The 15,756-nt window shown below is 43.7% G+C and overlaps 1 protein-coding gene across 2 annotated transcripts in view; it reads right to left on the bottom strand.

Moving 5' to 3' along the window:
* The window catches only part of DCX (doublecortin), a 112,358-nt gene that overhangs the window by 11,733 nt on the left and 84,869 nt on the right, over positions 1 to 15,756 (bottom strand). Inside the window, exon 6 of one of the 2 annotated variants that reach the window (XM_050966216.1) lies at positions 12,813 to 12,950. In XM_050966216.1, the coding sequence (XP_050822173.1) occupies positions 12,813 to 12,950 (138 nt within the window). The remainder of the gene's footprint in view (positions 1 to 12,812; positions 12,951 to 15,756) is intronic. The other variant, XM_050966217.1, reaches the window with a different exon arrangement.

Genomic DNA, 15,756 nt, shown 5'->3' on the forward strand with positions numbered 1-15,756 from the left:
GTCAACATTTTCCCTCTCGCAGAGAGCTGGTAGAATTGCTAATGTTCAGGCATCAATGGACAGCAAAAATATGTAATTGCTGCAAGCGAGGAGAGAAATTCCCTAATACAATAAGACATAAGTGCTAGAGCAATGCTATTAATATTTGATGAGCACTGGTGAAAAAAGGACATTTAGTCAGCAATCTGACGAGACTGATGTATAGCAATAGGGATATTCATGTACTGTTGGGAAATAGATCTGATTTTCTCTCTGCTTTGTAATAAAAATCCCATTCATTATCATACTTTAAAAACTTTTTTCTGAACTCAAATGGGACCAAATAGTGAGGTGTTAGCGCCAGATCCTCACTCAGGGGTGGGCAACCTGCAGTCTGCAGGCCGCATGCAGCCCATCAGGGTAATCCACTGGCGGGCCATGAGACAGTTTGTTTACATTGACCATCCACAGGCATGGCCGCCTGCAGCTCCCAGTGGCCGCGGTTCGCCGTTCGTGGCCAATGGGAGCTGCAGGAAAAGGCAGTGAGCACGCCTCTGTGGCCTGTACCACTTCCCACAGATCCCATTGGCTGGAAATGGCGAACCGCAGCCATTGAGAGTTGCAGGCAGCCGTGCCTGCAGATGGCCAATGTAAACAAACTGTCTCGTGGCCCGCCAGGGGATTACCCTGATGGGCTGCGTGCAGTCTATGGGCTGCAGCTTGCCCACCACTGGCCTAACCGGTCAAACTGGTATAGCTCTTTATAAGTCAAGACAGCTATGATGATTTATGTTAGCTGGGGATCTGGCCCTGTATAGAGTCATAAGAGTTTAGAGTTTAAGGCCAGATCATCTACTCTTACCTGTCTACCACAGATTACCAGCAGCACCTATCCGCATAGCTCCTAGAAAACCAGACTTTATAATCAACTTTCAGAATTAATGAATGGTTGAATACAAATTAAGACTTTATTGTTTATATGTATAAAATATTATATATGCCTGTGCAATCTTAGTTCAGCCCCCTTGCAAGTATTCATTATGATGCAGCCATTAACTACATGATTACACATTATTTTTTCATTCAGTGCACAGGATGGACTGTGCTCTAGGGATGAATCAGGGTTGTGCAGTGAAAGAGGCTATTATCTGTAAGACACTTGCCTCATTTGTTGCAGAAGATGGAAGGTGGACAGTGAATGAGGCAGGGACTGCAGGGAGAGAAAGGACAGTCTCATGTTAAGGTAGTTGACTGCTACTCTGCTGAACTGGATTCTATCTCCTCTGCCTCTGTCACAGAGTTCCTGTATGAAGCTGGGGAAATCACTTAAACCAAATTTTCCCCAGCTGGTCACTAATTGTGTGTTCCTTATTTTCTGGATGCCTGACTTGAGGCCTTGGAGTCTGATTTGCAGAAGTGCTGAGTACTTACAGCTGCAAGTGAAGTCAGTGGGAGCTGTGCTTTAAACATAAAGTGCTGTATAATACTAAGTAAATAGTAAATAGCTACTTATCAGTGACCACTGTCAATTTTTCACACTGAAGGAGGCAGGGGTCCTATGGAAAAAATAGTATGATCATGTAATTAAAGACTATCATAATACATGCACAAAAAGGGGCTGGATTAAGATTGCATGGGCAACCTTAAATCAGAAATTTCCTGACTTTTGAGTGCTTGATTCTAAAATCTTAACATTCTTTAACATAGCTTTTAGCATGTAATATCTCCATACAGTATATAGTGTAGCTTGATGGCTAGCTGGAGCGTAAGTGGACGTGGAAATAGATAGCAGGCTGGTTTGAGCAATACTGTGCATAATCCCAAAGACATCTGCTGCCTTTTTAACACATTAATTTAAAATAACCCTTGGGAGTCAGGTCTGCAGTCAGGCCTGATTGATGTTCTGTATCTGTTCTGCTAATTGTTGCTGCCTTGTGGAAATGCGTTTGTCTCTCTATCCCATTAGAGAAGCAAGACATTAAAGTCCAGAAACAGATCTGATCACTGGTTCCCTGAACCAAAGCCAATCCTAGGCCACTAGACACTGTAGCGAGAAAAGATCATATTTAAATTTAAACTCAATGCCCTGCTGATCTCCCCTGGGAGTCACTGAGGGCATGCTGATGTTAATCATTTCTTGCTGGAAAAATCATAGACTCCCCCGTCACAGAACAAATATTTGTACAACTGAACCCTGATCTGACACATATGAATTCTACCAAAGGCAAAAACTCCAGAAGAGTGAAAAGGCACAACAGAATTATTTCTTCAAGCCTGAAAATAAAACATTGATTTAACAGAATCATAGGACTGGAAGGGACCTCGAGAGGTCATCTAGTCCAGTCTCCTGCACTCATGGCAGGACTAAGTATTATCTCTAGACCATCCCTTACAGGTGTTTGTCTAACCTGCTCTTAAAAATCTCCAGTAATGGAGATTCCACAACCTCCCTAGGTAAGTTATTCCAGTGCTTAACAACCCTGACAGGAAGTTTTTCCTAATGTCCAACCTAAACCTCCCTTGCTGCAATTTAAGTCCATTGCTTCTTATCCTATCCTCAGCGGTTAAGAACAACAATTTTTCTCTCTCCTCCTTGTAACAACCTTTTATGTACTTGCAAACTGTTATCATATTCCCTCTCAGTCTTCCCTTCTCCAGACTAAACAAACCCAATTTTTTCAATCTTCCCTCATAGGTCATATTTTCTAGACCTTTAATAATTTTTGTTACTCCTCTCTGGACTTTCTCCAATTTTTCCACATCTTTCCTGAAATGTGATGCCCAGAACTGGGAACAATACTCCAGCTGAAGCCTAATCAGCGCAGAGTACAGCGGAAGAATTACTTCTTGTGTCTTGCAGCCAACACTCCTGCTAATACATCCCAGAATGATGTTCCCCATTTTTGTAACAGTGTTACACTGTGGACTCATATTTAGCTTGTGCTCCACTATGACCCCCAGATCCCTTTCCACAATACTCCTTCCTAGGCAGTCATTTCCCATTTTGTATCTGTGCATCTGATTGTTCTTTCCTAAATGAAGGACTTTGCATTTGTCCTTATTAAATTTTATCCGATTTACTGCAGACCATTTCTCCAGTTTGTCCAGATCATTTTGAATTATAGTCTTATCTTCCAAAGCACTTGCAAGCCTTCCCAGCTTGGTATCATCTGCAAATTTTATAAGGATACTCTCTATGCCAGTGGTTCTCAAACTAGGGCCATTGCTTGTACAGGGAAAGCCCCTGGTGGGCTGGGCCAGTTTGTTTACCTGCCACGTCTACAGGTTCGGTCGATAGCAGCTCCCACTGGCTGCGGTTCACCTGCTCCAGGCCAATGGGGGCTGCAGGAAGCGGCACGGGCTGAGGGATTTACTGGCCACCCTTCCTGCAGCCCTCATTGGCCTGGAGCAGTGAACCGCGGCCAGCGGGAGCCACGACTGGCCAAACCTGCGGATGCGGCAGGTAAACAAACCAGCCCGGCCTGCCAGGGTCTTTTCCTGAACAAGCGGCAGCTCTAGTTTGAGAACCACTGCTCTATGCCATTATCTAAATCATTGATGAAAATATTGAACAGAACTGGACCCAGAACTGATCCCTATGGGACCCCGCTCGTTATGTCCTTTCAGCATGACTGTGAACCACTGATAACTACTCTCTGGGAATGGTTTTCTAACCAGTTTTGCACCCACCTTATAGTAGCTCCATTTAGGTTGCATTTCCCTAGTTTGTTTATGAGACGGTCATGTGAGACAGTACCAAAAGCTTGACTAAAGTCGAGATATACCACATCTACCTAATCACCCCATCCACAAGGCTTGTTACTCTGTCAATGAAAGCCTTCAGGTTGGTTTGACAGGATTTGTTTTTGACAAATCCATGTTGACTGTTACTTATCACCTTATTATCTTCCAGATGTTTGCAAATTGATTACTTAATTATTTGTTCCATTATCTTTCCAGATACAGAAGTTAAACTGAGTGGTCTGTAATTCCCTGGGTTGTCCTTATTTCCCTTTTTATAGATTGGCTCTAAATTTGCCCAGTCTTTCCAGTCTTTCTGGAATCTCTCTCTTCTTTCATGATTTTTTAAATATAATCGCTAATGGCTCAGATTTCTCCTCAGTCAGCTCCTTGAGTGTTCTGGGATGCATTTAATCAAGCCCTGGTGACCTGAAGACATCTAACTTGTCTAAGTAATTTTTAACTTATCCTAGCTCATTTTCACTGGCATCACTATGTTAGACATCCAAACACCACCAACCTACTTGGTAAAAATCGAAACAAAGAAGTCATTAAGTGTCTCTGTCATTTCCATATTGTCCGTTATTGCTCTCTCTCCTGCCCCTCCCCCCGACCCTCGTTGAGTAACGGGCCTACCCTGTCCTTGGTCATCCTCTTGCTTTTTGCTTCATACACACTATAGTTCTGATCCAAAAAATATCTTGCTAAATCTGAGTTATCATATGGGTTTAATGCCAATGGTTTAGGGGAGGAACTTCTGGGAGTTTGGTAAATGTTACTGATAGATTAAATACATTTCTCAAAATAAATAAATACAAATGATAAACGACAAAACAACATTTTCTGCCTGACCTCACTACTAAGATTTATCTCTGTTTTTGTTGGTTTTTAAATTATTCGAGGTTTTAAAGATCTGTTGTCCCAATTTTGATCTTACTTATGCTGGTTTTACATTGGCTTAAATCATTTGGCACATTCTCCTTTTCCTGCCACTTCTGTGCCTCCCCAGTCCTGCCATACCCACGGCCTGCTTGACCACTGGCATAATGAAGAACTACCTGGGGGCTGCTCTAAATTGCACCAGCATGTAACAGCCTTTTGCAGGCTGTTATGCCAGAATGTAAGAACTAGAAAACAACAGGGCCATGGCCCTTCTTACCCATCCTTCATCCAACATGCTCCCTGAACCAGGGGACAGGAGCTAGAACAGCATATAGCTACTATGACAGCTGTTTGTCAGCTCTTATTTTGCCAGGGCAGTTTAATCCCCTTTTCCGGACCCTTTAGACTGCTCTAAGACATTTCATAAGGCCCAATGGGATCCACTAGTTTATAGTGAAGTACATGAGATCACAATCAGGCCTTGGGTGTTTAGCCACCTGTGATCCCTGCATTTAAAGTTCCAGATTTGTTAATTCCATGTATCTCTTACAACCTAGATAGCATAGGGAAAGGAAACAGAAATTCTAAGGAAACTTACCTTTGGGTCAGATTGAGCTGTCCTTACACTCAGGGCCAGCTCCAGGCCCCAGCGCGCCAAGCGCATGCTTGGGGCGGCATGCCGCGGGGGGCACTCTGCCGGTTGCCGGGAGGGCGGCAGGCGGCTCCGGTGGACCTCCCGCAGGCATCCCTGCGGAGGGTCTGCTGGTCCCGTGGCTCCAGTGGAGCATCCACAGGCATGCCTGCGGAAGGTCCACCGGAGCCGTGGGACCAGCGAGAGGCAGAGCGCACCCCGCGGCATGCCGCCGTGCTTGGGGTGGTGAAATGGCTAGAGCCGGCCCTGCTTACACTGGATAATATCTTACTATGAGAATAGTCCTATTGAAACCAATGGACCTTCTCTTGGCAGTAAGGCACTGCTCAGTATGAGTGAGATGGATAGAACTGGCCTTTCTGAATTTTTGAATTATGGAGGGCTAGACTGAAACTTTAGGTAAAGGCCTGAGTTATAATTCCTTTCCTGCTCCCCCTTACTCCAGGGGGGAAAGTAACCTGCTGCAGACTCTTTTCAGGTGCAATTTACTAGTCCCTGAAACTCTCCCTGCAACAGTTTAGTTCTGCTTGTCGGTGCTTTGGGAGCAGAGGTACAGAGACTTGACTCCACCCCAGACCAGGGGTGAAAGTAACTTAAAGGACTTATCGGTACACCGGAGTCTTCAGCAGGGGGGTGGAGCTCAACTGGAAGGGGCAGGGCCTCAACCAGAAGAGGCAGGTCCTTTAAATCCCTCAGCCTTTTAACTCACCACTGGAGTGATATGTGCAGCGGTGGCCAGGAACCCTGGGCCTCTTGCAGTGATTTAAAGAACCCAGGGCTCCGCTGTGGTAGTGGCGGCCGGAGTCCTGGGCCCTTCAAATCGCCGCCTGTCATAAACAGATAAGTCAGAGTTAATAGAACAAAAGTGCTTCATATCTCTTTTGCCTGGAAAGGGTTAGCAAGAACAGTGAGCCTGGCTGTCACCTGACCAGAGGACCAGTCAGGGGACAGGATACTTTCAAATCTTGAAGGAGGGTAGTTTTTGTGTGTGCTGTTAGTTTTTGGTTGTTGTTCACTCTGGGGGCTCAGAGGGATTAGATGTGCAACCAGGTTTCTCTCCAATCTCCCTGATACAGGTTCTTATAGATTCAAAATAGTGAGTACTAGGTAGATAAAGCGAGTAGGCTTATGTTTGTTTTCTTTATTTGCAAATGTGTATTTGGTTGGAAGGAGTTCAAATGTGTATTTGGCTGGAAGGAGTTCAAATTGGTATTTTGCTGAAAAGATTTTAATTTGTACTTGTATACTTAGGCTGGGAGGGTGTTCCCAGTGTCTATAGCTGAAAGACCCTGTACCTATTCCATTTTTTAAATTTACAAAGATAATTTTTACCTTTCTTCTTTCTTTAATTAAATGATTTTCTTGTTTAAGAACCTGATTGTTTTTTTATTCTGGTGTGAGACCCCAGGGGACGGGGTCTTGATTCACCAGGGAATTGGTGAGGAGAAAGGAGGGAAGGGGGAGAGAGAGGCTAATTTCTCTCTGTGTTAAGGATTACTTTCTCTCTCAGGGAGAGTCTGGGAGGGGCAGAAAGAAGGAGGGGGGAAGGTGGATTTTCCTCTCTGTTTAAGATTCAATGAGTTTGAATCACAGTGATCTTCCAGGGTAACCCAGGGAGGGGAAGCCTGGGAGAGGCAACGGTGAGGGAAAGGGTTTACTTTCCTTGTGTTAAGATCCAGAGGGTCTGGGTCTTGTGGGTCCCCGGGCAAGGTCTTGGGGGGACCAGAGTGTACCAGGCACTGGAATTCCTGGTTGGTGGCAGCGCTACAGGTTCTAAGCTGGTAATTGAGCTTAGAGGAATTCATGCTGGTACCCCATCTTTTGGACGCTAAGGTTCAGAGTGGGGATTATACCATGACACCGCCAGAGCCCCGCTGCCAGAGCCCTGTGATAGCAGAGGTGGCCGGGAGCCCCAGGGCTCAGGCAGCAATTGAAAGGACCTGGGGCTCCCAGTTGCCGCCACTATCCCTGGGCTCTGAAAGCAGGGCTCTGGCGGTGATTTAAAGGACTCGGGACTCCACTGCAGTCGCGGTGGCCAGAGCCCTGAGACCTTTAAATCACAACTGGAACCACAGAGCTCCCGGCCGCCGCTGCTACCTCAAGGCTCCAACAGCAGGGCTCTGGTGGCGATTTAAAGGCCCCAGGCCACTGCCAGGAGGCCTGAGCCCTTTAAATTGTCAGGCTGGGAAAGCTGCCCCCTCCTGGTATAGTTGGCGGTGTACCAGCTCTTGCTGGTATGCCCTACTGTATTGTACCAGCTTACGTTCCCCTCTGTCCCAGACCTACTTGCTCTTATCAGCTCCATGAATCTTGCTCTCCCACTTCACCTAGGGACAGCAATCTAGGAGACTGTTGGATTGTGGTGAAAGGTTGGGATGCCATCTGGCTCACGGGAGAAAGGTTCTACGGAAGTCCATTCTGAACTGCTAACAATCTGATACATTCAATGGATTAGCTCACATTGCCATGATAATATGTGAGAAACTAGCAGTGTCAAAGCAACGGGAAGGTTCAGTCTGAGACTTAGAGGGAAATGACCCATCATATGGCAACAGTCCGCTCGATGTTGGGAACAGCCACTGTATCGAAAGAGAAATGACACAGGCAGAGCTCAGAAGCTAAATGTCCACAACTCTGTCAGTGAGAGGGAAGAAGGGACACCCTAGGAGATACAAAGCTTGCTCTCATCAGTAAAATGTGATTATTGGTTCTCAGACACCTTGTGCCCCTGTGACAATCCAATATTTGTCCTCTGGAGATGGAAAGGAAAAGCCTGGTTCATAAGGAATATGAATATTTTGAGGCAATTCCTTATTGTAATGAATGTTAGTTCTAGTTCCTGGCATCAGTGACTACAGACACACACAAAAGATTGAACATCTCAGAACTATTGCAAAAGGATGAAAACAGTCTCGTTACAACGAATAAGCAGCAGCCTGGAACCAAGACAGCTCAGGCAGCTATTGTTACAGTTAATGGGAAAACATGATTGAATATGTCTGGTAAATAAAGGGAGAGCAGGATTGTGCTAAGAAAATAGTTTGGCCTCTTCCTATAGATTGGCAAACTTGTTTTTGGAGGATATGTTGAGGAGGTGGGATTTGGATGCCTCTAGATAGAGCCCTCATTTTGGAGGGAACTGAGTCTTTCATGGTGCATCCAGGGTGTGTCTAGACTGAAGGAGACAGAGTTTTCTGAAGAGAAACTCCCTCAGGCAGCAGGCAACAATGTGCCAGCAATTCCTGTTCTTAGGCTGACCAGATGTCCAGATTTTATAGGGACAGTCCTGATATTTGGGTTTTTTTTGTTTATATGGGCTCCTATTACCCCCCAACCCCTGTCCTGGTTTTTCACACTAGCTATCTGGTCACCCTAACTGTTCTACTTCTAAGACCAGGTAGCCTGGATCATTGCAGCAGCAAGCAGCCCCGATCGGGGTCATGGCCCTTCCATGCACAGGCCTGATGCTTGTTTTTAAAGACAAGTGTTCAACTGAAGGATTTTTTTTTATCATTGTTAATTTAGGGGTGGGTGTGGGGCATGAGATCTGATCGTGTACCTAGCTGGGTGAGACTCTGCAAGGGTTGCTATAATAAAAACTCCCAAAGCAGAGCAGAATAAATCAGTACATTCCAAGTCACATCCAGCTGACAGTGGCTATAATTAGGTTACTCAGAGACAGCCTTATATACCTGCCTTTTTATATTTTCTTAACTATTAACATGCAGCAATCCACAAGCAGTTCTAACCGTAGTGACTGGAGCTGAGATAGCAAATATGCACCCAGTGTTTGGTTGTGCTCCAGGAAGGAATGCCATAGGTCCCAATTCACCTGCATAATCTGACAATTTACTGCATATCAATGGATACATGACCGTAGTGAATATGGGACAGACTGCAGGGTTGTCTCAGGTCAATGACAAATAAGGGCTTAACTTCAGCTTGGTTCTCTCTCCTTGAGTTTGGGGGAAGATAATGAGGGAGACCTAGAGACTGCAGGCCAATAAATCAGTTACCCCAGCAGGAAGGCACAAAAATGATGGGCCAGGGGACAGAAGGAGAAGATGCTTTTGAACATGAAGGATGCCACGCACAGTCATTCCAGCGCTGGGACTTTTCTGAGCTTGTGAGACCAGTTTAGTGTTTTTGTCTATACTGCTCTCCGATTATACAGAGATAAAAACCATCTCAAAGCTTTTTCTGTGAACCTTTCTATGAGTTTTTCAGCTGTGGATTTCAGAGCACTGTGCAAGGATTGTAAGTATCACTACCCCCCAAAGAAGTGGAAAGGTTAAGTGATGTGCCTAAGGTCACAAACTAAGTCACTGGCAAAGACAGGCATAGAACGCAGGTCTCCAGACTCCCATACCTACGAATTATCCAATGTACCACCACTGCTTCATGTGTAACAAATGCTTTCAAAGCCTTAATGTGGGGAATATTTTATATATGTCAACAAAGACAGCTCAAAAGTGTTTCTAGGAACCTACAATAGGGCAAGTGGACAACATTTTCAGGCTATCAAAGCTGAATCATCAGGACCATCAGCACAAGAAGGCTCTACTGAGGCAGTTCTCTCTACCAGTACTGTATAAACATCCTATTCCTTTTGTCCAATATCTGCAAACCCCATTCCTTGTTGACAAATAAGCCACAGTACTGGAGGCAGAATTTGCCTTAAGATTTACATTGTCTGTATGTCAAGGGTGTGGGCTCAGGTAAACACTCTTGAATGATGGCCATAGGCAAATCCACTGCTGTGTACATTCTGATTTTTGTTGATGATGAATAACATGTAATTTTCCCATCTGGTCTTGCAGAGAAATTGCATAATAAAGATGATAAACACAAGGAAATATGTTCTGTTCTATACAGGTTCTTATACCATGCTCATCACCATAATATCAGTGTAATGACTAGGGCTCAGGCAGCTAAGGTCTACATCTATGTCAGAGGGCATCATACTGGTGCTCAGATACTGTGATGATGAGCATGGGTATAAGAACGTATGAATAAAAGAACAGAATGGATTAGACACTGGGAAATTCCAACTTCCAAAAAGAGAATAAAGGAAAGAATGAGAGAGGAAACAAGCTTTACAAGTAGGGATAGGAGGTCTAGTGGACTGCAGAAATATTAACTTACTTGAAGCAAAGATTCATTCTGCATTTTACTCAGATAAAATATGTGAGAACTGCATGAAAATGGGTCAAAATCTTTTATTAATAAGGATTTTATTTGGCAACATTTTTTGCTTATCTCTTGATCCATCTGAGCCTAGTGATTGTTTATGAAATAAAGTGTTCTCTCTCATGTACTGTGTGTGTAAAGTGTGACTTAGTCAGCACGGTAAAGCCAGAGCCTTTATTACAAACTCAGTGGAACAGGAAGGCAAGACGGTGTTCCTTTTTCTCTCCATCCTGACAAAACAGCAAAGGATCTACTGGTTACATTAACAGCACCAAAAAGTTCAACTGATTTTTTTTTCTTATGAAACAGAACAGGCAACCATTTCTTTCCATACTGAGAACACAAAAATGTTAAAGGGTCACTGTCGAGAGGGATTAGAGGGATCTACTTGAAAGTTGTCTTTCATTGTTGGTCTTCCCTCCAGACCATTTACTACCATATCCAGAGATGATAAGCAGTCCTAAATGTCCTGCTTACTGATTTATATAATGCAAACAAGCGATCGCATGTACCCTGTGTGACTCATAGACTCATAGACTCTAGGACTGGAAGGGACCTCGAGAGGTCATCGAGTCCAGTCCCCTGCCCTCATGGCAGGACCAAATACTGTCTAGACCATCCCTAATAGACATTTATCTAACCTACTCTTAAATATCTCCAGAGATGGAGATTCCACAACTTCCCTAGGCAATCTATTCCAGTGTTTAACTACCCTGACAGTTAGGAACTTCTTCCTAATGTCCAACCTAAATCTCCCTTGCTGCAGTTTAAGCCCATTGCTTCTTGTTCTATCATTGGAGGCTAAGGTGAACAAGTTTTCTCCCTCCTCCATCAGCGAAGCCATGATTCACCACTTTGTTCATACTGAGTTGCTCAGCAAGTAGGATATCAGCAATACAGAAGTTGCTGGACTGTTTGTCTATATAGTCTACAGTTCTGGTTCTGGAAGAGATTAATACCTGATCCATTAGAGGAAGGCTTAAGTGATATCCCATAATGCATTCAGGGCCTGATCCAAAGCCCAGTGAAGTCAGAGTTCGTCCACTGACAATAGGCTTTGGATCATGCCATCCATACACTTAGACAAATACAGTATGTGTTTGGGACTGTAGCAAGGGTATGGGCTACACCGAAACTGGTTTTAAGAAAAGCACACGACGAATCAGGAAGGAAAGGAATATAATATGGGATCACCTTTTAGAGACAAACCAATTTTCAAACCATACAATTTTGACACTAGTCCACTAATTTAACTTAGTATTCCTCTGTATTTTAAGAGCATCATAATAAAATAGATGACCTGCTTCTTGTGGAAAATATCATTAAAAACTAGTTATTAAAAGCTTTATTTCCAGAAAGCCTAAGATACTTCCAATGCAATGCAGTAGTCGGCTTTCTTTTGGCCAGTCACACACATTGAATTACAAGACATAAAGGGGCTGGGAGAAGGAATGATGATTCTGGTCATGTATGCTATGAGGGTAGAAAGATTTCGTGCTCCTCTCTGGCATTTAGGGTAACCCTATTTAGATTGGGCAGGCACCTTGGGACCTGCTTCTGAGGGGAGTCTGCCACTTTAATTAGAGGCCATCCCCTGCATCTCCTGGAGGAAGTGTTCCGATGGATAATATTAACACCGTAGGCCCACTGTTCCTATAATACGATTTCACCAATTATCAGTTATCAGAGATTTAATGTTAAGGCTTAGCTTCAAATTGCACCATATATATATCCCTATCACAGGTGTGCTACATGGGCAGTTGCTAGACAACCTGCCAGTTTCTATCTTGGAGAGACAGAGGCATATCCCACACTACTGAAATATGAAAAGCTACTGTAGCAAATGAAGATTTCATTTTACTTACTTCCAGCTCTGGACAAGTGGCTCTATATCATTTTAAGGAGTCTATGGCCAGCTTCTGCAAAGGGCAAGGTTCTTAGTTTTCTTAAATAGACAGGCATATTTCCAGACTATATAATTATTAACACTCACATTGCACAGGAGATTATTTTAAATTAAAGTACATCTAAGAGAAAAAAACACCTAATCTGACAAAATTGGATCTTGCTATGCCTCAGTTCCCCATCTGTAAAATGAGGATAAATAATATTCCCTTTCTCTCACCTTCATTGTCTTGTCTATTCAAGACTGTAAGCTGTTTGGAGCAGGAGCTGTATCTTACTGCATGTTTGTACAGGGGCTACAATAATGCAGTCCTGATCTTAACTGGTATCTTTAGACATTATCAAAATGCAAATAAATAAAAATTACAGGAAATGCCTGAGGTCACTGTATCGTAAGATACATGGCATTTGTTTCCTTGTTTGGATGGAGTCAATATTTATCCACCAGAAAACAATCACTCACCATCTTGATGGTTACCTGAATCGGCTGGAGACTTGCTCCGGCGCATGGGGGCTGGACTCTTTGCTGAGCTCTTCTGAGGGGTTGGGGATGACTTGCTGCCTGGAGTGGTCGGAGGATTCCCTTTCATTACACGGCACTCTAATAAAATAAGTGACACACATATTTAGTTCTCTTATTGACTTTAATTGCTAGGGGCCCTTTACCCTGTGGAAAGCACCGAGAGCACAAGGGTGTATTGTAAATCTAATGAAAGAAATACCAGACAGCACAGCACTTCATATTTTCAATTTGCTTTACAAACACTGGGGAAGATTCAACACCTCTGAGCACAGGAGGCAGCTGGCATTCCCACGCAGCTATCCGATTCGCCCTGGGGGAGGGCAGCATTAAAATCCAGCAGAGCTCGCTTGGCAGAGGTGCTGATTCAGGGCCTGCGTAGGTCAGTTTCGTTCCCCTGACAGAGTGAGGTTGTAAGTGGTTTGCACTTCTATGCTCTTACTGAAGGCAAACTTACCACTGGCACGGCCCTACAGCCTCGGCTGTGCTGGTTTCCACTGGCTCACCCTAAGTGATGAGTCGGGTCCATTAACTAATTAATCTCTGTAGCATATTGACAATGGTCAGAGTGCACCGTGGGAAAAGTCAGAAGAAAGAACAATTAATATGTCTCCTGGCCAGCTGAGGCCAGGGTAAAAGGTGATAAAATGCAGCCCACACTAACCAGCCCATGTGTAACAGCTATGGACAATGAGTGACATTTACTCAGGTGCAGAAAACCAGCACAAGCCTCACTGAACCACTTAAGCCTCACTTATGGCCCTGCATTAAGGGCTTTAAGTGGTGCACAGACCATCTGCACCAGAGAGAATTTCACCCAGCCTGAACAAACCCTCTTCTGTGACTTCTCCAAGCTGCAGTCTTTTGGGAGCTGCACCATATGCAGATGTACAAAAATGAAGTCCCCTGGGCACTCTGCCCATGCTCTGACACTCACAAGTAGATTACAGTCCAACTGTGTTTTCTTAAAAAATAAAGGCGCTGGTTCAGAGAAAAATGTAAACACCATTTAGGAAGGCTCCAAAGAGGCATATAAATGCTACAAACCTTCATGGGAACTAGGATTTCAAACAATCCAAATCTTGAATTCAGCAGTTACTTGAACTGGGAGGTACCTGGAAAAGTACTTCTCCACTTCTTAAAGTTATTCATTTCATCCAGATAGGGGGAAGATAAGATGAAGAGGATTTCCCCTTTGTTAAATGCTGATTAGTTCAGCCCTGTGTCCTTAGACCTAGATCTTCTACATGGATACCCTTACAAATGGACATTACGGTAGTTTTCCAATTTAAATCTCCCACATACAGCCCGTGTTTCATGGGGAAAGCTCAGCTCAGCCAGCATTTGTTTGGATTTAAAATCCCCTTGACTGGATTCCCTAATGGAAATGAAATAAGGCAGCACACAGAAGATGAATGATTGGTCAACCGAAAACAAGTTGTCTGACCTAAATGTATGTTATTTATTTATTTCTATATCAGAATATCTATGAAAATGTAATCGCCCTAAATTTTCCCTCTGGCTTGCAATGAGGCAGCCAGCCTCATTGTCTTTCTTCCAGACAGTTTGCTGGAAAGTTTGCTTTTGGGTCATGCAATATGATAAGAGAGGAAATTATGCCAGTACTTTGCACTGTGCTCCAGGGATATCACACAAGGCTAATTAGAATTAGCAATGAACCTATTCGCTCTGTTCTTTAATGCCATAAGATGCATAACATGCAAAACCTGTAAGTTAGACATAGGAAGGTTTAATGTTTTTAAAAGTATATGATATCTTATAGATGGTATTAAAGAAGCACTGATCGTGGCTCCATAGTTATAGCTGAGTTGATATATACCCCATTTCATATACATAAACAAAGGAAGGGATTGAAGGGGTTGCCATTAAAAGATAACAGTATTTTCCTATAATTGATAATGGAAATAATGGGGGATCTTATAAGCCACTGTGTGATAACCATTGATAAATATTGACATTTTAAAGGCAACCATTGTGCGTCTGTGTATCTAGACAGATACATATATGGAGAGAGGATGAAACCCTGACCCCACTGAAGTCAATGGCAGAACTCCCATTGTCTTCAACAGAACTAGGATTTCATCCAGAATTTTTAATTAGCTTGCTATAAGACTGGCTCTTGCAGGCTAAGATGCTGCTGCCAAGATCAGTGGGTTCACAAGAGACACGGCAATTCTGGAAGAGTACAGGGTCTCAGCAACAGTGAGTGATGGATGAATTTGTGACTGGCATTTTGGAGGGAAAAGATGACATACACCTTTTTGGTACTACTTCTCATCTTGTCTCTTGATGTCTCATCAGAAAGGACCTAATGGCCAGCAATCTGAGTGCACATCTTCCAGCTGGGGAGGCAGACATTCCCGTGACAAAAGAGATTGTAATGAAAGACATTCATTTGCAAGACATCAGGAAACACAATGATACTGGATCCCTGTGTTGTGTGATTTATAACAGAGAAGGATGCTGGTGGAAATGGGAAGACGGTGAGGGCAAAAGGAACACTGTCTGCTTTTGGAAGTTGCTGAGCACCTGAAAATGTGCCTCTGAAAATCAGACCAGGTTTATTTTTGTTAAAAGACATCCAAACTGGAAAAGTGTTTGGAATCCAGGGGCATAGGACCACAACGTTCGGCCTCCTTTCAAGCTGTTCTGCTAGGATTTCATCCAAGCTGTTTTACAGTACGGAGCTCCCTCAGAGCTGCGTGAACTCCTGGATTTCAAGAAGAGCAGACCTCACTTGACTCTCACGCTGATATTGAATGCAAAGCACTGTTTGGATGCTAATGTTTTATTGCATTTGTAGGATATAATAGCTCACAACTAAGGTTACACAGGATACCTAAATACCTCGGGCATCTTGGGAAGC

The sequence above is a fragment of the Gopherus flavomarginatus genome, chromosome 8, assembly GCF_025201925.1.
Source record: "Gopherus flavomarginatus isolate rGopFla2 chromosome 8, rGopFla2.mat.asm, whole genome shotgun sequence".
Taxonomy (NCBI): Eukaryota; Metazoa; Chordata; order Testudines; family Testudinidae; genus Gopherus; species Gopherus flavomarginatus.